General features: G+C 37.6%; 1 protein-coding gene across 10 annotated transcripts in view; it reads left to right on the top strand.

The window, feature by feature from the left end:
* The window catches only part of BNC2 (basonuclin zinc finger protein 2), a 429,802-nt gene that overhangs the window by 269,334 nt on the left and 135,667 nt on the right, over nt 1–24,801 (top strand). For all 10 annotated transcript variants that reach the window (XM_078061248.1, XM_078061246.1, XM_078061247.1 and 7 more), the window contains one exon: nt 6,827–6,929. In XM_078061248.1, the coding sequence (XP_077917374.1) occupies nt 6,827–6,929 (103 nt within the window). The remainder of the gene's footprint in view (nt 1–6,826; nt 6,930–24,801) is intronic.

Below are 24,801 nucleotides of genomic sequence, written 5' to 3'. Positions count from 1 at the left end.
AGGGGGGGGGAATCGGAGGGGGAGACGAACCATGAGAGACGATGGACTCTGAAAAACAAACTGAGGGTTCTAGAGGGGAGGGGGGTGGGAGGATGGGTTAGCCTGGTGATGGGTATTAAAGAGGGCACGTTCTGCGTGGAGCACTGGGTGTTATGCACAAACAATGAATCATGGAACACTACATCAAAAACTAGTGATGTAATGTATGGTGATTAACATAATAAAAAAATAAAAAAAATAAAGAAAAACACTAATGATGTATGGTGATTAACATAACATAATAAAATTAAAAAAAAATTTACACGGGGAGGTATTTCCTGACTTAGTCACCTTACTGCCATTTGAATTCTTTAGAATCTTCGTGACAGTGTTTTTGAAGTACTGTCTTAGGTTTTCGTATACAAGATTGTATAAATATGTGGAAGTCCCATTAATCTCTGTGCCTCTCTTTGGCCATTCTCTTCATCCAAATTGCTTGGTAACTGTTACTTTGTAATTACTACCGTGTAATCTGTGACAGTATTGGAATACTTAGCTTCCAGATTCATTAACAGATAATTTTCTATTTCAGATTTTTATTTTTTATTTTTTTAAGACCGAAGTATTTCAAGGACGATTTTCCTACCCAATAAAGTGGTTCATTTGATCTCTGACACCATGTATATCTTTCCTTTTTGGACTTGTTTCTGTGTTCGGAGATGAATAACATATGTAGTGATGACTTAATAAGAATTCATTATAACATAGACTATTTTATATCCTCATGGAGGGTTGGCCAATTTTACATATTTATGATATCTACATGTGACTTCCAAAGTAGGAAATTCACTTCATTAAGAAATTTGTTCTTGCTAAAAGTAAAAAAGGTGAGCCTTGTCACTTATAACCATCATAGCCAATTAATTTATACACCTAGAATCTACCTAAGTTTACAGAAGAAACTGATGGGACAGAATGGATACTATATTAATAATCAGCTTTTTCTATAGTTCAGTTTTAATGTAGGCCAGGTACTTATCTATTAAACATTTAAAAATGATTCAAATACAATTTCATAGTCTAGGTTATAAATCTTGATATCCTACCCAAAAATGAACAAGGGAAAAGCAATTTAATAAAGATTTTTAGTTATATATGGGATATTTAGCCAGGGTTAATAAACACTTGAAGGGAGCTCCTGGCAAATAGTTTTTCTTAGGGAAAGACAAAACCTAGAATTTAAATTTTTCTTTTTTTTTTTTTCCTTCCTATGATTGCTCCTTCAGAATATATGTTTTATGGTTCTAATTGCCCCGTGGCCTTATTTTGCCTTTTGTTATTTTGTATTAATATGTAACTTGTATAAGTGTTCCCAGACAAGAAACAGCTAATAGATTTATTAATGAGACTTGTTTATAGTTCTTTTGTGAGGCACACTAAATATTAGCTGAAGCAACAATCGTGTTTTCCTGGGAAATGTCACTTAGTGAGAAGATTGATGTGCAGTTCACATATACTTGCAGAGTTCAAGCCAGCTATGACTATAATAAAGCTAAAGAGACTTCAGTTTTAGTGATAACAGAATCTTACTTGAATAGGGCTTTGGAACTCATCCAGACTACTTTCAAATGCACTCTTATTTAATATTCAAACATAAAAGTTTTACTGATTGAACCTTGATTAAATATTTTTATTCTTAATTGACTTTATTTTAGATATACTTTTGAATGTCAGTATTTATAATTTACTGGTTTAATTGTATGTTTTCTTCCTTCCTCTCTAGAGAATGGAAATAAACTGATTAATAATTGGGAAATCCACCCTGTCATTTAAGAGCCATGTAATATCCATATAAACATTTCCAAATCCTAATATTAAAAACAAATACTAATCCCAATCATATCTATCTTAGAGGATTATAGTATACATAATATGGCATCATGTATGTCAAAGTGTTCATTTATTCATTATGACTACATATGTATTAAACATTTTATAAAGTGTTAGGAAACTGGTACATTGGGAAGACTCATAAGGGGAAAATATTCAAATATAATATGTGGAAAGTTTCTTGGGTCATAAATGGTTTCCATTTATTGAGCTTTTCCCATTACTTGGCACAGTGCTGTGTGCTTTATAGTCATTATTTCATTTAAGCCTTTGACTCTCTTGTGATATTACTGCTACTGTTAGTGATGAGGAAGGAGGCTCAGAGGATCATGTACTTCTTCAAGTGCCTTTTGAGTACCTGTTATTTGCCAGTATACACTGTAAGCACCACAAATGTGTTGCCCTGCCCTCATGAAGCTTAAATTCTAGAGGGAAAGACAGACATTAATCAAATAATCACACAGATGTATAAATACATTTATATATAATACATAATAAATAAAGATAAGTTACAGATGCATCTTCACATCCATGATATGTGCTAGGACAGAAAGACCCCTTGTGAAACAGGAGACTAATGGGGAACTTGACCGGGAGATGAAGACAACTGCCCTGGGGCATGGCAGTAATATTGGAGTTGAAATGTGGAAGATGGGCATGAGTTAACCATGTACAACGGGGGTTGAATGGTAGTGGGGCCGGTTGAGGGGCTCTGCCCCATGACTGTCTGACTGTAAATGGGATTACAACTGAAATTCTCAATCAGTCAGATGGAGAGTTTACACAGACTTGGGTTTGATTCCTATGACTTTATTAGTTCAATGGCTTTAAGCAGGGTCCTGAATTATCTCCACCTCATTTTCCTCATTTGTGAAATAAAGGTAATAATAGGACTAACCTCATGGTATTTTCTGACGATTAAGAGAGCTAATATTTATAAAATATTTAACATAGTGAGTGGAAAATGCAAATATCCAGTAAATCTAGCGATTATTAATGATAATGGGTAATAGGTTACTGTTATAAATTTTAAAATCCTACCTTTGGAAGAAGAAAAGACAGAGGAATAAAAAAGGAGAGATGGTATTTCTCCCGCCCATGTGAGGGCTTCCTTCTGTTCTTTTAGGGTCGTTTCTCTACACCCCACTGCCCACAAACTCTGTCAGGTCCCTGAGCGCAGGGACTCTGCCATCCGTTTCCAGCCACTTAACACAGTACTTGGCTCCAAAATGATGGTTTTGCGTAGTGATAATATTTGAAGCTGTAGGAGGGGATAAAATTGCCAAATTAAAAAATGAGAGCCTGGCGTGGGAAACACCTGTATTTATTTACAGTGGAGAGAGAGTGAGACGTTGCTGCCAGAAAAACTAGGATAGTTGGTCTCTACAGCCCAGGAATGAAGGAGAGAGTGCCGTAAGCTGCATCGAGGTCTGGGAAGACCAGGAGACTAGAGAAAGGGACCAAAATTAATGAGAACATTCCTTTTGGAGAAAGTTTCAGAAACGTGTGGGACAGAATCCAGATTGCAAAATTAAAATGTAGGTGGTGGTGCAGAAGTTAAAAGCAGTGGGTGTTGGGTGCATGGATTTTTCTTTCAAGAAATCCATGGTAAAGGTAAGCAGAAGGAATAATTACTTTTAATAAGTAGCCAGATTTTTAAAAAATTCATTATTGTTATTGTTCTGGGGGATTTGGCAATGCTGATCATGTCAGAATTGAGGAAAGAATTACCGAGCGCTGTTGAAGAGGCACGGAGGGGCTGATAATATGAGACAGCTAGACCTGCATGAGGATCCCTGCAAATACAGGGGGGAACAGTCTGACTAAACTGTCTATTCTTTTTCCTGGTATCCCCTTTCTGCCACTTCCTCATCATCTCTGGATTTTCTGTAGTTGAGAGTGCCCAGCAGTGAGTGGGAGGAACTTATATCTTAGCTGAATGAAGGAAGAAGTTAATGTGCTTACAAAAATGAAAGTTTATCCATTTCTACTCTTCCCAGCTGTGTCCTTATAAAGCATGTACATTTTTGAGGCTTAACTGCCTTTGATAATTTTATGATAATTTATTTTCTTTAAGTGTGGGTGAGTTGGCAAGTGATCACATTGGTTCTGTTTTGTTGTGAATAAATAGTTTGTCAGAGTTTTATGCTGTTTCAAAAATGTTATTTAGAATAAAACTTCCTTTGAAGCCACAATAGTCTCTTACTCAAAATATTTATTTAGACCATATTGTTTAAATATATATAATTCCCTTAAGGAACAATTGTAGTCTATAAAAATCTGAATTTAAAACAAATAGACCTTCTGGAATTCATAGAAATACAAAATGGATATTCCAGTGTTTAAGTGTTTATATACAAAAGGAGTTGAGGTGTTCCAATGTTTGTGTGTTTAGGTACAAAAAGAGTAGAATTCATAAAAAAGGATGATGATATGAAAAGTTTAATTCCCAAATGTGCCAGATGTATAAAGTTATTTAGGTAGAGAAAATATTTAAATCATAGAGTAGTTCAGAGTAAATGAATGAGTCAACTAGTGAATAAATAATTATACATAAAAATAAAGCAAATCTACAGTCTCTTAATTTGTTCTGTCCTGAATATAGCTATAATTAAAACTGAGAAAAGTGTGCTTTAAACACAATGTAAAATTAGGCTATTTTTGTAAAATACCTGAATGTTATCAAATTAATGACTGAAAATATGTATGTCTGTTGTGCTGGAGTTAACATATAGTCCTTGAGAAATCATATCTTTATATTGGGAATTTTTAAATTTTGGTAAAGCAGAGGTGATTTTTTTGGGGGGGAGTTATGAAAGCTTGTATTATTACAATTCAGATTACATGAATATTTTAATGTCAATGTGGTTGCCGTATCTGAATTTATAATTAGATAGTTTGTAAAGTACCTTGTTTTTAGTAGAAACACTGCCCTCTAAACTGTTTTGTTTGGGTTTGGGTTTTTTGACCATATTACAATCAAATTGTGAGTTCATTAACTAATGAACATGATATTTAAATAAGCTGTTTCTAACCTGTTATGTTCTGATATATTGCTTGGTCAGTAAACTATTGAAGTGGAAATAAGAAATTTCAGGAGAAATATTTCCCCCTGTAACCTACAAATGCATATATTATTCTTGCTTAGTCAGCATTTCTTCCTTTAGTATCCCTATTCTTATTACTCATTCTTCCAGTCACCATTGCATACAGCAAAGTTTTACAGTCTGGCTAATATGTAATTGGACTGTTGACATTGGAAGACAGACCCTGAAATATCAGGCAGATTATACAATTGCATGTTTCCCTAGTGGTAATGGAGCAGCAAATTAGAGGTGGAGGTGAACTAAGAAAGGAGTCTATAGTGAGGACTCTCATTGCAAACCGAACTGGGACCTATAGATTAATGTTCATTAATGAAAAGAGAAATACTTCAAAGTTGCCTGATCCAAAGCATAGGGACCAGTGAAAACTCCGTCCAGTCTTATTCTCTGTAAATATAATTTGGCCCAACTGTGTTAACAATATCTAAAATACTGTCTGTTAAAAGTGAGACAGTTTATATAAAAATCCAAATGGTTCCAGGAATATGAGCATCTGGAAGTTGTGTAAGTGAGCATAGCTTTCAGTTATAGAACTGTAATTTCAGGTAGTTCCATGCCTCTCCTCCAACAACCCCCCTACCCCCCAGCACCCCAAATCAGTAAGCATTGATTGCATCTAAAGCTGTAGAGAGATCTTTTCCTGGCAGTTTAGGTAGTTACCGTAGATTGTTAATCTGTGAATGATCAGACTAAATCCCTTCTGTCTTCAGAATTTCCATGCAAATTAGAACTAAATGTATGAGATAAATTTATTAACTGTAGTCTAGGAGCATAGGTCAGCTTTAGCAAGTTTTAAGCATAGGTTTTTATCCATAAAAAGTTACACTTCATTTATGCTAATTTTCTGTGGATTCACTTTGTAATATAAACCAGTGAGATGATTTTTTAAAGTACCTGTAAAGAAATGAAAGATTTTTGAGTGTTTTCCAGTTTTCTAAGATATATTTGGGTTGTTATAGATATAAGATGTTTACACAAATGGCTTTTCCTATTCTAATCTAAAAACAAATTTAAACTTATTTTCTTAACATCACCATTAATGTAAAAGAAAAGAGGGCACCTGGGTGGCTCAGTTGGTTAAGCCTCCTTCGATTCTTGATTTCAGTTCAGGTCTTGATCTCAAGGTTGTGAGTTCAAGCCCCACTTTGGGCTCCACACTGGGTATGGAGCATACTTTAAAAAAAAAAAAAAAGGTAAAAGGAAGGTTGTTTTGTATTTTTCAAAATAGGAATGAAAATGAAATTAATACGTCAAAAGGGAAAAAACAAGGAATTGGGAAGTAGATAAATAATACCAGAACTATGCTAGATTTTATTGGGCCGACAGGAGTGTCTTTCAAAGTGTATCTGATAGATTAGCAAAGCATTTAAGTGAAACTCAGCAGAAGAAAAGTAATATTCTAATAATAATATCTGTATGTCATGTTTTACTTTCACCAACATTTCACCTGAGCGTTATTGTATTAGAATGTATTTTTCTGTGCTATTGCCAACTGGATAAACTTAAATGGGAATATATAGTAGCAGCAATATTTTTTTTCTGTTTGGGATCCCTAGCGTTACAAATCAAGCATCTTGTAGAATATGTAATCCTTTATTCTTATTCTGCTTGGTCTACGTTTCTAATTTAAAGGTTAAATATGAACGACACAAAACATTCTGTTAGTGAATGAGCTTTGTTTTCTTACATTTTTTTGTAAGAGATTTTCATCCAAATTTATTTTTAAAACTCTCCAGGCCCCTACCAACATAAAGCCTTTAAAAATGGAAGTGGATGTTATTTATTAAAATGGTGAAGAAACACAGTACCTTTGAACAGATGCTGATCCTTTTTTTTCCTCCTTTATTTTTCAGGCCATCCGTTGCACACTGGTAAACTGCACGTGTGAATGTTTTCAGCCAGGGAAGATTAACCTGAGGACTTGCGATCAGTGTAAACATGGCTGGGTGGCACATGGTGAGGAAAATCTGGACTTTTCTTCCTGTTCTTGTTAGGTTCATGTGAATGTGCGTATTTTTTCCGAGCAGTCGCTGCCCTGGAGAAGAGATGGGTCAGCTGTGCTCCAAGTGTTAGTTAACATTCAGGCTCCAGCATATCCTCGGCTCCAAGGAGCAAGGCTAGGCGAGCAGAGCAGCTCTTAGCAGAAGGGTGCGATGTTTATAGGACAGTTGGGCCGTGGGGTTCTGACTGAACATAGCAGCGGCCAGCAAGCACCAGGCCTGATGGAAACTCAAACATACCACAGTTGGCCTTTCAGGGCCCGGACCTCAGAGCGAAGCTGGCAAACCCTCTTTGCTTGAGGAGAATTCGTCGATGACTGCTCGCCCTTGTCATATGCATTTGAGGCTGCATTTATCCTCCCAGATGTTAAATTTTGTATGGTCCAAGGTGGGTGAGAGAGTGAACGGGAACATTATTTGGCTGGTATCTGAAAAAATAATCTGTAAATACGTCCTTTCAGTGTGCATCAGGATTGGAGGTGGCCAGTGTTAGAGTGGGAGCTCTGCGTAGGTGTGTGTTGGGGGTGAGGGTGACCCAGGGCCACGGCTGCAAGTGTTGCGGCTTTTTGCCGGATGCACAGAGCTGTCCCGCCGGTGTGCCTTGACTACTAAGCAGTTAATATCTTCTTATGTATGGCTTATGGTTTTTATATTTAGGCAAAAAGAGACTTAGAAAATAAGCAGACATTTTCTTTACTTCCTAGAATGTAGAATTTTAAAAGATAGGTAATGTTTATAAAAGAAATCTTGGCTTGAGATTTTTTTGACAGCCTGGGGTATATGGCTCTTTAGTGGACATATTCTTCATTCCCAAGCTGTGCCAAATATCCAGTGGGTTGTATTTTTATAAATGTCATGTTATTCTAGCAAGATCTGAGGTAACAACACAGGGCCATGCCTTGAAACGCTTTTAATTCATCATGTACCTTGCTTGTTAGGGTGTGTGTGTTGGCGTTGTGGGGACATCTCAGCCATGTTTCTGTGTGTGAGAGAGAAGAGGTAGATAGGGTGGTAGGAGGGGAATATCCTGAAAGGGGTGTGCCTGGCAGGCAGGGCCACGATCCTTCGGTGCCTCCAGGGATGGAACTCTCCTGTTTCATTAACAAGGCCAAATCTGCAACAACTCGGTCCGGTTTTGAACAACAGATGAGCTGCGGTTCCTTTGGCAGTGTATGTGCGTTACTGCATGCGGTGATTTCTTCTCTCTTCCTATATTCATTTCCTAGGGCTGCCATAACAAAATACCACGACTGGGTGGCTTAAATCAGAAGTTTATTTTCTCTCAGTTCCAGAGGCTGGAAGTCCACCATCAGGGTGGTTTCATTCTGAGGACTTTTCCTGGCTTGTAGATGGCTGCCCTCTTGTTAAGTCCTCAAATGGTCTTTCAGTGGGCACACACCCCTGGCGTCTCTGTGCATCCAGATTTCTTCTTGTTCTAAGGACACCAAGCAGACTGGATTAGGGCCCTCTCTAGTGGTCTCATTTTAACTTAATCAGCCTCTTTAAAGGCTCCATCTCCAAATACAGTCACGTTCTGAAGTACCAGGGGTTAAGGCTTCAAGGTATGCATTTTGGGGGCGGGGGGACACAATTCAGCCCATAACACTTCCTAAGTATCCTTGTTTCCCTGAGTAAGTGTTGGCTTTGCTAGGTAATAGGTACCAGAACTTACGTCCCAAGCCCATCAGGAGTCACAGAGGCAGTAATGGGTCAGATCTGGCTCTGCAACTTCAGTGGTATAGAGTTCAGCATCTCTGCTGCCTAGGGTTCTTATCTGTAATACAGGATGAATAATACCTCCTTTGCAGGATTATCGTGAGAATTAAAGGTAAAGTACATGAAGCCCTTCAAATAAATAATGGTATGTTAAAAGTAAGAAACTGAACAATGGATAAGCAATGAGTGGGTCAGTCAGTTAAACAAAGGACTTTTCATTCATTCGCTCTCATGTTTTTCCAAAGTGTTACCATCATCTATCTACTGTGGTAGCCTTGTGAGTATAAAAGTTTACTGTGTCACCAGTTTGTTTTACCTGTCCAGCTTCCACAGGCATATTACATTAGTAGTGTAACGGGCGGGTGGAGAGGGGGAGAAATATTTTCTTTCTCGAACAAAATAAATTATCCCTAGCCAATGGTTGTTTCTGAGACTTTCTGAGGGATGTGATTTTTCACCAAACTTGAATAAGGTATTTCTGTTACATCAGCCTATGCTTTTCCTACTGTGTCATTAGAAATCCTGTGTTTCTGGGGATATTAATTGTGGAGATTCACAAATCTTAACTTTCTCTAACTGCTGTTATTACCTTGACCTCTCTTCTCCCCCTCAATGGTTTATCAGTCTACAACTCCAAATATGTACACACAGATGCACAAACCCCACTCTTCCCCCATTCATTAGGACAAATATGACGGGGATTGGCTTCTAGAGTTTGAGTTGGCAGTGGGGTGAGAGCACCCACTCTTTTTGCCCTTGGCATTTCAACTAGTTGCTTCATTCTCTCCTCCTGCACAGAAAACCCTGAAATCATATCTCTAGTTATTTCTGCTCAGAGGTGAAACACAGCAGTCTTCCTGGCTGCCTCACACGGTACGGTGTCCTATGTGTGGGACAAGGAGGAAATGACTTGGGTTTTTTAGTGCATCTCTGAATGTCTATGGAACAGCAGTAAGACTACTGAGAACACATCTCATAGAATTATTTCATCGTATCACTAAACATACTCCACCTGTTATTATATTGTAAAAAAAAATAATATTGGTGAGGCACCTGGGTGGCTCAGTCAGTTAAGCGTCCAACTCTTTGATTTCAGCTCAGGTCATGATCTCAGGGTCGTGAGATCCAGCCCTGCATGGGGCTCTGCCCTGGGTATGGAGCCTATTTAGGATTCTCTCTCTTCCTCTTTTTCTTCCCCTCTCCACTCCTGTACGCACATGTGAACTCTCTCACTCTATCTCAAATAATAATAATAATAATAATAATAATAATAATAATAATAATAATAAAATGTGCTGCTAAAAAAATAACCAAATGTCAGAATCAAGTGTTCTCTATAAAAAGAAAAATGTTTAGAAATTTGGTGGCCTCTTTTGAATAAATATGTTCCTGTATCTCTTTTGATAGCGGCATCTTCAGTTTCTTTGTAAGATGTTGGATTTCATGGGTCATTATATCTCTCTCTCTCTCTCTCACACACACACACACACGTCCATAGCCTTACAGATTGCTTCTCCAACCTGCTTAAATTGTTGACATTAGCTGCTTTACAATAATCTTGAGAAAGATGTTTTAAAAAATTAAAGAGAGTGAGTGATTAATTCATCATACTATAACACCTAGGTTTTGAAATTACACACTGGGCCATGTGCTTTTCACAAATTACTTCCTTGAAATCTTTAGCACCATTGAGTCAAGAGGGGGAGAAAACCCAATACAGTTCCTTGACTACCAATAGGTATTTCCCACTGAATTAATAAAGGATTTCCTGTTCTTTCTCCCCATTAATGAATTTTAGCTCTTTCACTTTGATTAATAGAAAGCAGGGCTTTATTGAATTTAACTTTATTTCAAAACAAGCTTTTTTGGTATAGGATTTCCTTACCTACAGTGTGTAATAACCCAGACTTTCTAATTTTGTAAATTTCTGTTCAGAGTTCTTGGATAAAGGACTAATTCATTTAATGACTGTATTTCTTTCCCTCTTCTGTTTGCATTATCTTTTCTCTGTTTTTCCTTCATTCGCCTAAAATATAGACTTGAGTCTTGAAAAAAATTAAAATTCCTACAAGTTTTAATTTTTCCTGGTTCAAAAGTGCCAAAATAACATACCAGGATAAGAGCAGCAATGGACTTCTTTACTGGTGACATAAATGTTTATGTTGGTAGAAATTTAGTTTGTTGCATTTTGACCCTTTCCCACCATGCTATAGTAGTAATTCAACCATTCACAGAATTAAAGCTTCAGCCAAAGATTTTACATAGTCTTAGAAAATAGCAAGGGGGTGCCCGGGTGGCTCAGTCAGTTAAGCCTCTGCCTTCAGCTCTGGTCATGATCTCAGGGTACTAGGATCCAGTCCCACATCGGGCTCCTGGCTCAGCAGGGAGTCTGCTTCTCCCTCTCTTTCTGCCCTTCCCCACTGCTCATGTGCTCTCTCTCTTTCTCTCTGCTCTTTCTCAAATAAATAAATAAAACCTTAAAAAAAGAGAGAGAGAGAGAATAGCAAGTATCACTAGTATATGCCCAATAATGGGTAAGGTGTATAGGGAGGGCTCAGGTGGGGTGCAGGTGGTGGGGGGAGAGTGCTTGCTTCTAATGAGGAGTGTTACTAATAGGACTTTGTTGCCTTTGTAAGAAACTGGAGCATGGTGTAAAGGTTGAGAACTATGGTACTAAATCATTTTTGTTATTTATTATTTGCAAATTGGTTGTAATGACCTTAGTCTAGATGAAGACTTTATTTCTAAACCATTAAGATAAAGTAGTAAAAAAAATTTTTTTAAAGTACTCTCTATTCTAAATGATTTTAGGAAATATTTAGTGATAATCCAAGACAACTGGAAATTTTTTTCTTTCATGATGGGGTATATTTGATTTGTGTATTTGAGAACAGAGGTAGGCAGATTTTAGAAACGTGATGTATGTAGAATTTTTTTTCCTTTACTAGGTCAGTGAATTTTACTTCCAACAAACCCTATTTGTTAAAACTACCTTTAAGAAAAAAATCTGTTTCTTAGTATATCTAGTAAGCATTTGGCAAGGAGATGGGGCTTGATGAATAAAAAATATATTACATGGCTTCACGAACCCCACAGCAGCTTTCTCAGTAAAATTCTTTTCTTTATAGAATACTTTGATTTAAATCAAAAGGATCCACCATTCCAACAAGCTGCATGAATGCTAGCATTTTCATTCACTTCCATGCAACCTGAATTAACACTGGTGTTACTTCCTTTGGCTCGGGTCTGCCTGTGAGCATGCTTGTTGCACCAGAATTTTCGAGACCTTTCCTTTATTATGTTCTATAAATGTGATTTCTCTTTACTACCTCAGTTCATTCAAGGAGAAGATAGTCCTGCATTATTACTTTAATTATTTGGTCATCAAGCCAGCTGCTTTCCTGCTGGAATCCAAACTATTCCGATCTTTTTTTTTTTAATGTAAAATGAGCAGGCTTGGCCCACATCATCTGGATCATCAATGAATAGATATTTATTAAACATACATCATATGTAAAGTACTGTGCCAGGTATCCTTCAGTTCCTTAGTTCTGTGCCACAGGAAATGGTGAGCAGTATAAAGTTAATTTAGTGTCATACACCAACCAGTTTTATGGTTTAATGTACTGTAAGACTTAATATTCATATAATCCATTAATTTCAAACCTTTCTTTTTTGTAATTCACTGGAAGTAATTTTTCTTTTTTTTCTCAGCATCATTGAATTTGACTTCTCAGCTTTTTTACTTGATACATCTTATGAGAACAGGGATATTTATAGAGACCCTCACCCAAATAGAAATATAAGACATCCCATTAAATTTGGATTTCAGGTAAACAGTAAATACTTTTTTTAGGATAGCCGTGTATCTGCAAATTTAGCTGAGTGAGAGTGAGCCCGTATTTTTGTTTGCTAAACTGGCAAGCATATACCTAAAAGAAAATTCTAGTGAGGCTTTATCTGCATAATTAAGTCTTAAATCAGGGCCATTGGTTCTGAACATTTTATAATCAAAAACCTTTGATTATGTCAGAGATCACAAGATCTCCGCATTCTGTTTAGAAATTCCTCAAATTTGTTGGCAGTATGATGTACTTTATAAGGGTTTAAACAGAGTGGATCAAAAGCAGTAATTTTTCATTTTATCCCATGAAAAGTCACATGTCTTTATTATTTGTCCCAGTCTGTGCTCTTCTTATGAATTGTCTAAACATCTGTGAAAGTAGTTTATTCCCAACTGGTAACTCCGTAATATTCTCCGACTCAAGTCCAAAAGCCCGAATAACTACTATAGTAGTAACTTTTCCTTCTCCTTCCTCCTTTCTCCCCTTCACACCCCAAGTAGAAGTCTTTTATCATAAATAATGCATGACATTTCTGTGACATTATGCTCACTCTAAGTAATTCAGCAACAGTTTGTGTATGATAATTTGTAAATTTTTCAAGAGTAAGAGAGGAGGGTGATTAAAACTGAGTGTTGGGGCACCTGGGTGGCTCAGTCGGTTAAGCGTCTGGCTTCAGCTCAGGTCGTGATCTCAGGGTCTTGGGATCGAGTCCCGCATCGGGCTCCCTGCTCAGCGGGGAGTCTGCTTCTCCCTCTCCCTCTGTCCCTTCTCCTGCTCATGCGCTCTCTCTCTGTCTCAAATAAATAAATACAATCTAAAAAAAAAAAAAAAACTGAGTGTCTTCTCACAAAGGAAAGGTAATCCTCCCAAATATTAACCTACAAGATAGCTCTGACCTCCTTTTTACTGACCTGGAGATTGTCCCAGTAAGAGTGAGTTTTGCTTTGGGAGAGACTTGTTGCAGGGGGGGTATTTAGGATCTGATGAAAATTGTAAGAAAGATACTAGCTTGATTCCTTAGCACAGGGAAGTAAATATCAGCTTTGCAAATGAGAACTTGAATCTTTGGGAAGATGTAGATAGTCATGCTGCCAGGGCTTTGCATGTGGGTAGGAACACCATAGTCCTCTTCCCCTGGTACACTGGTTTGGAAAAGGTAGGAACTAATGTAGTGTCTGCTTAAAAGAATCTATCTAGAAGTAGACTTAGTTCCACATTGTGATGCTGAAACCTGGCTTGCCTAGCCGTGAAATTCATTTTTAGTTAGGGAAACCACCTTTATAGGTGCCTCCTAGCTCTGGTGAGGCAGTTGAGTCCTGGTCTCTCCGTGGACAAAGTCCTTGAACATCTCTCCAGTTATTTTTATTTTAAAGAGCAAAAACAAGGCCATTTTCCTGCCTGGCATGGGAGCCTTCTTTACTCGACCTGAGGGCACCGTGCCCTCTTCTGTTTCTTTCCTTTACTCCCTGATCACAGCTGATAAGCTTTAAAGGGAGGACATCCTCACAAATGCAAAGGTTCAGTGCCTGATTAATGGCATTAGCTATATTCTTATAGTGTCCCTGAGCTGCTTGTTTTGATTTGTTTCTTAGCCTGCCCACCTTTTGGGATGGTGCTTTGAACTCCCTAAAATTTTTCTTTTTTAATCACAGCACAAACAATGCCTCCCCTTCAAAGTCCTGGGCTCTCTGCCTATTAGCTCCCCACATTTTTTTTTCTAGCTGCTTCTTACTCAGATGGAACATAAGATGAGTCTGGTAAATTCTGGCTTCTAAAGTATACAGTGCCAGTCTACTGCTAAGGAGTTTCTAGGGAGGATCTTGAGATTGAAACATATAGAGCTGGAGCTCCAAGGTATGAGGAAGCTTCAGATACACAAATGGGAGGCATGATAGAGAAGTAGGTAAGAGTGCGGTTCCGTTTAAGTTCATGTGCTGGCTGTACCAACCTACCGTGGAGAACCTCGGCCAAGTTACGTAATCTCTGTTTTCTCATCTATGAAATGTGGATAATAATGGCACTGAGTTTGTAGGGTTCTTCCTAGGATTAAATAAGATAATCTACTTAATAGTGTTAGTTGTTGTTATTTCTAAACTCTTACAGAAGTAAAACTTCACCCTTGAGGGTGTGACAGACATGTTTTAGCATAGTTTAGTGGTTAAAAGTTGGATTTACCAGGCAGTGGTCAAATCCCATCTCGATCCCTAGTTAATAAGCCTCAGTTCTTTTATCTGTAAATGCAAATAATAACAGGAATATGCCTAAATATCACAGCAAGGTTTTGAGGAAGATTAAAGAGAAGAGTGGACTTAATACTGATGATAATATCCAGAGCCTCACTTAAGGTACAGGGGGTACGGGCTTCTTTCCCCAGTAAATCTAGTCCAGTTCCATACCTTCCATTTCCCCTAAAGTGTCATTTGAGCCCTTATTTGAACAGAAGTCAAACACTTCTTCCCTGAAGTCACATTTTGAGAAGTGTAGACCAGTTAAAATGGATTGTAGGAATATTTATCTGTTGAAAGTTCAAAAACCAGAAGTAGATGAATTTTAGTCAGATTTCATACTGCTTTTGCCCATTTTCACACCTATATTCTTGCATGTGAAGTGCTTTGATGGGCTAACCATTTTATCATTTCATTGTACTTTATTACATCATAAATTTTTATATCTTGCTAACGATCCTACAGGAAGCTTAATTGTTTATAGGAACATCTTAATTAACTGGAGTTCACCAGGTTAAGCAGAACACAAATTGAAGGAGTTATAAATGAAACACTCAGCTCCTCTCATTTCACTCAGGATGCACTATTCAGATAGACCAGGAGATACTGCTGGGTCATAAGGACCCAATATGTCTCAGCGATATCAGGCTGATGCTCTTCAACCATCTTCCTTTTCCTGCTGTGTCATGGTGATGACTTCTTCCGAGCAGGGGCCCTGCCCTCCCCCTACCCTTTGTTGAAGAGTGAAAGCATGGGATGAGGTAACTAGGGTAATTCAGAGAAATTCTGACTCGTATTTGGGGAGGCATAAAATGTTGTTTATGCATCCCATTCCTTACCAGATTTTGCCCTCTGGGAGGGTAGGTGGTTGTAATTTTTCAAAAGCTTCTTGAATTCATCTGTTATTAGTTAGTGAGCATACAGCCAAAGCGCTGTATAGACAGTATTTTAAGGTGTTAGTACCACAACTGGGTAGAATCGTAAGCAGTATCTGTGAAGGGGCCCTGTGGTAAGGTCTCCCTCTCTCTCCCTGGAGCTGTTCCTTGATGCACAAGGATAATTCCCATTTTGGCCTCTTACGCCTCCCAGCCTGCTTGTATGGTCAGGCAGTGATGCTACGGATGGAAGATCAAACCCATCAAGATGAAAGGACAGTGTTGTTGGGCCTTAAATTCGGTTGGCCAAGGAATCCAAAAGCAACTCCAGACCTAGCTCTCCAATCAGGAAACCCCTCTTACGGATTTGAGCAATTAAATGTGGCTAGTCCAAATTGAGATCTGTTGTAAATACATACACTGGAATTTGGAAATGTAATCTTAAAAAAATGTAAAATATCACATTAAGAATTATTGCTATATTATCTGCATATTGGTAATACTTTTGATGTATTGAGTTAAATAATATATATATATTTTTAAGATTTTATTTATTTATTAGAGAGAGAGAGAGAGCGAAAGCAGGAACACAAGCAGGGGGAGTGGGAGAGGGAGAAGCAGGCTCCCCACGGAGCAGGGAGCCCGATGTGGGACTCGATCCCAGGACCCCGGGATCATGACCTGAGCCGAAGGCAGATGCTTAATGACTGAGCCACCCAGGCGCCCCAATAAAATATATTCTTAAAAATTAGTTTCGTTGTTTGTTTTTTGCCTTTTAAAAGAGACTACAAAAATTAAAGTATGTGAGTTGAATTGTATTTCTTATTAGACATAGCTGTTCTAGGCCCTCGGTATGAGATAGTGTAATTGGCGGACTGAAGCTTAGGTTAAAGTGGTTTACTGGTAGAGTAGTTAGAATTGGTGTGAGAATCCTAAAAGCCAAAACCCAGTCTCTTGCCCTCCCTTCACTCATCACTGTCAGCTCTTTCCCAGTCCTTCGAGCTTTCACACTTGCTGCCCTATCGATCATGTCCAGTCTTTCCTCTGCCCTTGTCCTCAGGGAAGAGGGATCCCCTTGCCCCCAGGAGCAATTAAGTGTTCCCTTCTGAACGTGCTCAGCTCACTTCACTGAGACCAGAGGGTCGTTTCTGTGGAGTACTGATCCCTCCCCTAGCTCAGGAGCTCAGGAAGGGCGCTGCTTCATCTCTGCGTGCTGATACCCGCTGCATCATCTCCTACGTGGGAGCACGGGAACAAAGATTTGCGGAAACTCCTCAGTGTATCTGATAGAGTCCCTGATTCCTAATTGCCATTTCCATTTCAGCAGCTTCTTCCATGCTAAGTGGTAAGCACAGCTGCAGATGCTTGCCTTTAGTCCCACTTCTGCAATTCTCTTGTCCAGCCTCTCTGTTCTTGCCTTTGCTGTTTTCTTCTGTCTTCAGACAACAAAACCGGTGAAAGACAGGTAGGAGGTTTAAGCAGCCTGACTGGCCAGGAAGTAAATTTTAGGGAAGTTCAATTTGTTTGATCATTAACAGATGTTGGCATTTTAGTCTTATTTAGAAGGTACAGTTTTGAGTGAGCTATCTTCCACTTTTATTTAGTAGTTCTTCAATATTCCTTTGCCTGCAAACATCTGATGGATAGAAATTCCCCCCTCCCCTCTTGGGCTGTTCATGTTTTCCACTATCAGTAAAAATTAAAAAGCAAATCAACTTCTGCCATAAAAGAAAACACCTGTTTGGCTTGGAGAAATTGACCAGGGAGGTCTTTTCTCTGACAGGCCAGAAGCGACCATCACAGGGCCCCTTATAAAAAAAAAATTTTTTTAAAGTCATTTTTTTTCCTTTATTTCATGTGAGCATTGGCAGAAACTCTGACAAGCAGTTCTTCATATTTTATTATGTTCTTGTCTGCAGAATCTCTGTCAGGCAAAAACCTTGTCAGCGGAAAACCTGTCGTAGGATCAGAGGAGACAAAAACAGGTGTCACACAGGCAGTCAAAACTGAAGGAAAAAAAGATTAGGCTAAAGAGAGAGAGGCAGACAATTACATTAATGCCATTGCTTTTATCTTATAGATGTGTGTTATTATCTCGGGGTGCTGAGTGCGCAATTGCCTCAAAGAAAAGTAGACAGGAGACAAGGGGAAACTTGATAGTTATTAACTGAAGAGGCAGTGTGTCAAAGCTGGATGGGGTTCAAAGTTTTGCAAAGGAAAAAAATTGCAGGCAGCAAGCGAGGGCTGTGTGGTTCTGCTTTTGGCTACATAAACCTAGTAGCAATCTAACATTTTCTACTTGGAAACAGATCATAGAGAGAAAAATTAATGAAAGATTTCATTTAGAGGTTTTTGGAGTAACATTTATCCTATATACATGTGACTGAATCATAATCTTTTCTCTCTTATAAAATCTTGCCACAATGTGAGGCATGGTGAGGCATGAAGATAGGCATTTGTCAGTTCAGCTGTGTTGTTTGGATATGTTTAAAACACCTATTATCAACACACTTTTAATTAAAAAAAGCTATTAAGGAGCCCTTTTACTAAGTGTGAACATCTGTACGTGCAAGCTGTAAATTAGGAGATCACATATGTGTGCCTCAGTCAGAGACTAAATGAAGTTGGCAAGTGTTTTCTAGTACTGTTTTTAAATACAGTAAAAAAACTAAACGAAAAGTTGCTCCATTTTAAAATTTGGATTTATTTTTATCGTTGTGCCTGTAGGTACTAATTAATAGAATTTTTCTTCTCATTAGAAATTAGGGTCATTATTATTATCAAGTTGGTAACCAGAATTCAAAGAGCTAACCAGTATCTCCCCTCTGTTTCTTTGTTCACATCTTTTCAGGAGCCTCGACTTCTTTTCTGAAAGTTTGCACTTATTAAATATTGGTGATGCTATAAAATAGTTCCATTTTGCCAATGGCCCAAACTCTGGAAGATATTTAGCCTTGTTGATAATGCATACATGTCAAATAGCCAACTAGTAACTTTAGGATGGGATGGCAACTTTGTTTCCCCATCTGCTCAATCATACATTGATCATGTTAGTGGAAAAACCGGCAAGGATCGCTCTAGTCCTTGATATTTTCTGTTCATGCACTTAACAATTGGTTAGTTTAGAATTTTCCTAAGACTGCCTTCTTAACCCTTTTTTAATGAGCAATTCTTTATATAGGGTCTTTTATCCCTCCAGTGACAGATGCAAAGCAGTTTGATACTTGATATATGCATTAAGCAAATCCAGCAATCCAGAAGAAAACACACATCAGTGTCAAAAGTGTGTGTGATAGCCCAGAGTTTTAAGGGATTATGGTGAGAGAATAGAAAAAGAAAAAAAAAAAAAAAGATTGATTATAGATTTAGAATGAGATTTCAGGCTGACTTACTGGGAGAGGGAAGGAAAAATACTTGTGACACAAAGTGACATTTATGGGGGAAAAAAAAAGGAAGACGGAATATAATCGTTCCTTTCTTTTAGGTATTTCCTACCAGATGCTGGCTTTTTGTATTACTGCTCTCTCTCCATTTTGAAATATTTCTTCACTACATGTGATAGAGTTTAAAGCATATGTTCTATCAAAAATAAATATGCCTTGCATTTACAGTGTTCCTTAGTGAAATTCTTAGTGGAATGCTACTTCAAGAAAATGACGTCTCTTAAAGCTAATAAATTAGGAGTAGGGTAATTATTCGCTTACAGGAAAGTTCATTTTTTAATAGAAGGACTTACATGGTCTGTTCAAGTAGCATATTTCAATAGTTACTTTTAAAACAAGGTGTGTTTTGTAGTCTGTGTACATTTAATTCATTGATCTGTAAATTAAATAAAGCAAGGTTTATGTGGTCAACTTTCAGCCAGCCTTGGCGACTGGAGATTGGATAGGGCAGCAGCAGTAGGAACAATAACCCCCCAGACCTGGTTGCAGCAAGTAGATTCAAGTACCAGATCTCTTCCTAGATTTACTGTCAAGTTTGCAGATCAAATTTTCTCTTTTCCCTTAACCACCTTCTGATGGAGTTGCTATAAATGAGGAAAGACATGCCCCCCCAAAAGTGGGCCATGTAAGGAAGAAGGAGGAGAAGAAATAAAACCAAGGATTTGTTTAATCTCCTAGCCAGAAGAGTGAGCTTCTGAATAACCAAGCGTTGACAGTCTACTTTTATGTGTGCCTCAGTCAGACTTTAATGATTTCCAAAGTCTGTTGAGAAGACTTTATTATGCATAAGGCCACAGGGGGGAAATGCCAATCAGTTTGAAATATTACTATATAGTCTCAAGTGGAGCTCAAATTCTGCCATGGACTAATTGTGGGTGTTTGTGTGTGCATATCCACATACTCTCAAAGCTAAATGTCAACTAGGGATGATTAAAATCCATAGGACAGTGGGGCCTCATTGGAACTACTTTTGTCCCCCTTTTCCTCACTACAGATTAGAATCACATCCATAATGGACCATAAGAGTATTCATATACTTATCCCTCATGTATTAAGGGACAAGAAAAAAAAAATCAAGAACCATTCACATGAGGTATATAAGGTATAGTAATGTAATCGGGGTTTATGAAGGCTCAGTAGGTTTTTGTTTTGTTTTACTTAAAAACACTGACACATTATTTGTTCAAGAAAAAAATAAACCCTTCACACATAAGGGCTGACAGTTTTTATCACCAGGTTGGGGATCAACTCTTGGAGCTATATATCATTCCTTTTCTTCTTTCCTTAAAAAAAAAAAAAAAAATTCTTGAAGCACGCCTTCTTTCTCCTTGGTATTAAGTATCCTAATTAATTCAACCTTGACAGTTACAGTTAGAAAGTTGTGACTTAAAATGGAACATGAGTTATTTTGTACTTAATTTGCCCCCAATTATATAGTTCTTTTCCCCAAAATTAGTGAATAAAATGTGCAGATCTAAATATTACTTCAAGTCATAAGGAATCCTTTTAATAACAGTCATTGTCTGCCTTCATGATCGATTCTCTTGATTCACTAAAAAGTTTTTAATATGTCATCATTGCCATTTATTAATGTTTTCCCCAAGTGCTATGGCTTTTATTAGGATCTGGCTTACGATCTATGGGTAGGCTAAACCTTTGCCTTGCGCCCTGATGCTCTCTTGCCTAGTAAGAGAGCTGAGTCTTATAATGGGAAAGGATTGATGTTCTAATGATTCCAAAGGGCCCCTTTATGATGAAATTCTAAATACGCAAAATCCCATTAAACCTGTAGAAGTTCATGGGCTAGCTACATTGAAATGACATATCATTATATCGGGTATAGTGTGCATATCATAAAGTGTGGTGTAATTGGGAATTATTGGTCATATTAGCAAGAGTGAAGAGCCACCGACCCTCATAAATTCAGAGCATTTGGGTATTTGGAGTAGGAAAGGGAACAATAATCTGTTTATAAGTAATCAAAACTTAAAAATCTGACCCCAGAAATTGCTCTTATAAAATCCTGTCCCTAACAACTTTATTTCTGAACTCTTAATCATGGGAAGAATTCCATAAAACAATCCCTTAAAGACACGTGTTAAATGTTAATCTATTAGAAATTAAAATCGTGTTCTAGGACCCAGAGCTCCTAAAAGCTGACCACTTGATGCTGTTATAATTTAGAATCCTAAGGGGAATTGAGGCAAGAGACATGGAGTTCTCGAAACAATTAGCTTTCCAATTTAAGGCCCACTTGGCTTTCACCCAAAATGAAAGAATAGGTTTCTTTAATTTTTTTTCTTATTGTAAAATTGCTTCAAATTAGTATTTAAAAATTTTAAAATATCCAGGACAGGACTGGAAATTAGTGAATTAAAAGATTTCCTTTTAGGCCATTTTCTTACAAATTTTTAATTGTTTTCCTGTGCAAAGTAGGTGGTTTTGAAAAGTTACCCCACTTCTCTCACTTCTTATTGAATGGCTGTAAGCTTCTCATTGCTGTGCTTGAGCAGCTATTAGATGGGAGACCACTGGACGTCAGGGCCTGAAACGTTCGAGCATATTCCTGTGAAAAACCACCTAAGTCACTTGAATCTGGCTTTTAAAGAAAGTTATGTTTAAAAAAGTTGTGGAAAACTAAGAACTATAAACTATCACTGAGAGCCAATTTTCTAGGATCAGTGAAAAGCACTTTTATACTCCTACATTAAGAAAAAAAACTATCTGAATATGTTCTTATTTCTGTGACCTTCACAGAAAATATTAGAAGTGAAGTCTGTAGAATTACAGGTTTACATTTATTTTAATTTATTTCAAGGTTTGGGGAGTAATTCCTGTTATTAAAAATTGAAATAAAAAATAGTTATTCACATTTCATTTGATAGATGCAAGTTCTTTTATAACCACTCCTTACCCACCCCCAGCACTATTTTATACGTTTGAAAACAGAATTTTATAAAGAACATTACTTTGTTCTTTAAGTTAGCAGTACTGTTCAAAGTGTATATTATTTCACATTACTTCACTACTGCATATTTTGCATTACATTTTATACTTATTTTACATTTACATTACACATTTACAGTAATGAACCACAAAAATTCTGGCTGTTGTCCTTAATGGTAATTCTGTTTTTAACAGAAATGAGTTTTCTTCATCCAGACTTATATGTCCTTTTGGGGTCTTATCCTATTAAAGTGTTTATTAAAATTATATCCAGACCTCAATTTCTCCTTTGTCTCATAGCTTGAAAATTACCAGTTTAAGCTTCTGTTTCTGGCATTTTAAGGAAATCCAGGTAAATTACATTCCCTCAGTTACCTAATTCACAGTTTAAGAAGCTCTTGTTGTGTGAATTTTCTTTTCTTTTTCTAACTAGTATCCGTATTGTGCAGTTAAGCCCTTTTCTTTTTCCAGATAAAATTCCACATACTAAAAAGAGATTAATTTATATGTTGGCTTCATTTTTTTCTCTAGACCTTTTATAAAAGAAAAATAACCTTTTCTTTGTAGATGCTGTTCTTACAGTCTTATTGTGTGACTGTTCTCTGACCCTGTCCAAAGTCTGTTACCATCCATGCCTTTTTTATAGCTGTGAAACCATAGCTCTAGCACATTGATCACAAATCTAGTGATCTGTGCTATGATTTTCATAATGTCTATTCATTATATTCAAGTCTGTACCCGCTGTCATCAAGCTTGTTTTCTTTAGCAATACTAGATTTCATATTGTTGTTACCTAGAAATCTATTGGATGCCTCCAAATAATGCATGAAATGGTAGGAAAGGGAATAGATGATGAAAAGCTTAGTTGATTCCTGCCCAGCTAGCAGCCCCACCTTACTCCCTAAACTGCCACAATTACCTACCCCACTGTTCTCTAGGGGAGTATAAAGAGGAATATAAAGATCAAAGGAGAGGGACATGGGTAAAATGGAGAGTTTGGTGGCACAGGAGAATCATACATTTAGGCTTTCAGTGCAAATACACTGATGGTCTTTTCCTATTCTATGTTCACTTAACTGTGTTTATCCATTCAACAATATGAGGACTGAACACTCTTGAGTCGATTATGTGTCAGATAGGGTTGCTGCTTAACATCAAGCTCTCATGATAAAATAGGTACATAAGTGACCCAGTAAATGGGCAACATGTGGTTGGGATGTACGTGATTGGCACACATCATTATTGAGACAGTTTGCTCTTAGATGAGGGGACCTCTCCAGACTTCATGGAAAAAGAAAATAGAACTTGAAGCTAGAAGAAAGATGTAGTCAAAAGGTAAATAAGAGGAAACAAAGGAACAGCATTGAAAATTAAACATTTTTAAAATGTAGCTCAGCAGATGGAACCCTCCTTATCTCTACAGCATCATCTTATACTATTCTGCTACTCTCTCATGTCCTAGCAGAACTGGCTTTGCCTAGAAAAGCCAATTAATTTTTTACCCATTTAAGTTATGTTCTCATGTCACATACCCAGCTTGTAATTCTGTGCATTAATGTGTATTTTTTTAAAGTCTGTTTTCCTCACTAGTCTATTAACTTCAAGAGGGCTTGAATCCGATCTGTTTTGTTCTTCACGAAATCTCCAAAACTTAGCATAGGGCTTAGAAATATTCTTTTAGTGACCAAATATGGCAGTGCTAGGAATGTTTGAAAAGGTAGTGTGTAGCTCACTTTGGTCACAGAGGCCTGTGTCAGTTGCTATGATGGATAGTAAATTGATCTGGCCAAGGTCTCCTGACCCAGGTTAAGGACTTTGTGTAAAGGGGGAGGGAGGGTTTTGCTGGGGTCATCATTGGAAACTTTTGACCAGAGAAAAGACATATTCTAAGCAGTATTTTGAGAAGGCTGACTTGTGGGTTGTATTTAGGTTGTATTGGGCCAGAGAGAACAGAGATAGACCAGACTACCAGGTGTCACTTGCAGTAATGGAGTTGTGAGAGTCTTAAAAGCCTGTACTAAAGTGGTAGAAGTTAGGCCAGAGAGGAGGGGTTGATCCAGGAGAAACTGCAGTGGAAAAATGTATGGGTACTAAGTAGCCTGAGATAATTTTCAGTGTTTTCGCTGTATATAATGTTCAGTGAGAAGAACAGCAACCAACAAGATAAGAATTTGTATCCATAGTGTAGACCTCCTCAACTATATAAAATTATGGACTGAAAAAAGTAGATGCAACTATGCCAACATATGGACATTAGCAATCTTTGGGTGGTGGGATTATAGATGATTATTTTGTTGTTACTGTTGTTTTCTCGAATTTATGGCATTTTTTCAATGAGCACCTGTGACATAGCCAATCAGAAGACAACAACAGTAACAAAAAGGTTTGTTTCAGCCTAGGTTCTTTAGTTCTACCTTTCTCAGCACTAAGGGTCAAGTATATGTTTGGAGTTGAGAGCATGGCGCTTGGGTCGGTTAAGAATCAGCTGTGTAGTGTAAGAGTGGTTGGATTCCTAGAGGCAGCTCATCACAGGCGGACAGCTGGAGCGGCAGCAGCTCTGAAATCCTGATGGTTCCCCTGCATCTCAGTTGATTTCTCCTCCAAATCCCCCAAACTAGAAAATCTTAGTCCTCTTGTAACCCTGTCTCATCTTTACTCTAAACATCTATTATCTTCCCAACACCTTTTAGCTTGGTCTTGATTCTGTGTTTTTCTTTCCTCGCTCCTTGAATTAAGGAAGTGGTCTTCAAGCTATTGGCTTGCCTGCTACTAAAAAGA

The sequence above is a fragment of the Halichoerus grypus genome, chromosome 14 (genome assembly GCF_964656455.1).
Source record: "Halichoerus grypus chromosome 14, mHalGry1.hap1.1, whole genome shotgun sequence".
Classification (NCBI taxonomy): Eukaryota; Metazoa; Chordata; class Mammalia; order Carnivora; family Phocidae; genus Halichoerus; species Halichoerus grypus.
The sequence above is the reverse complement of the archived record's forward strand: the minus strand, read 5'-3'. Positions and strand labels throughout refer to the sequence as shown.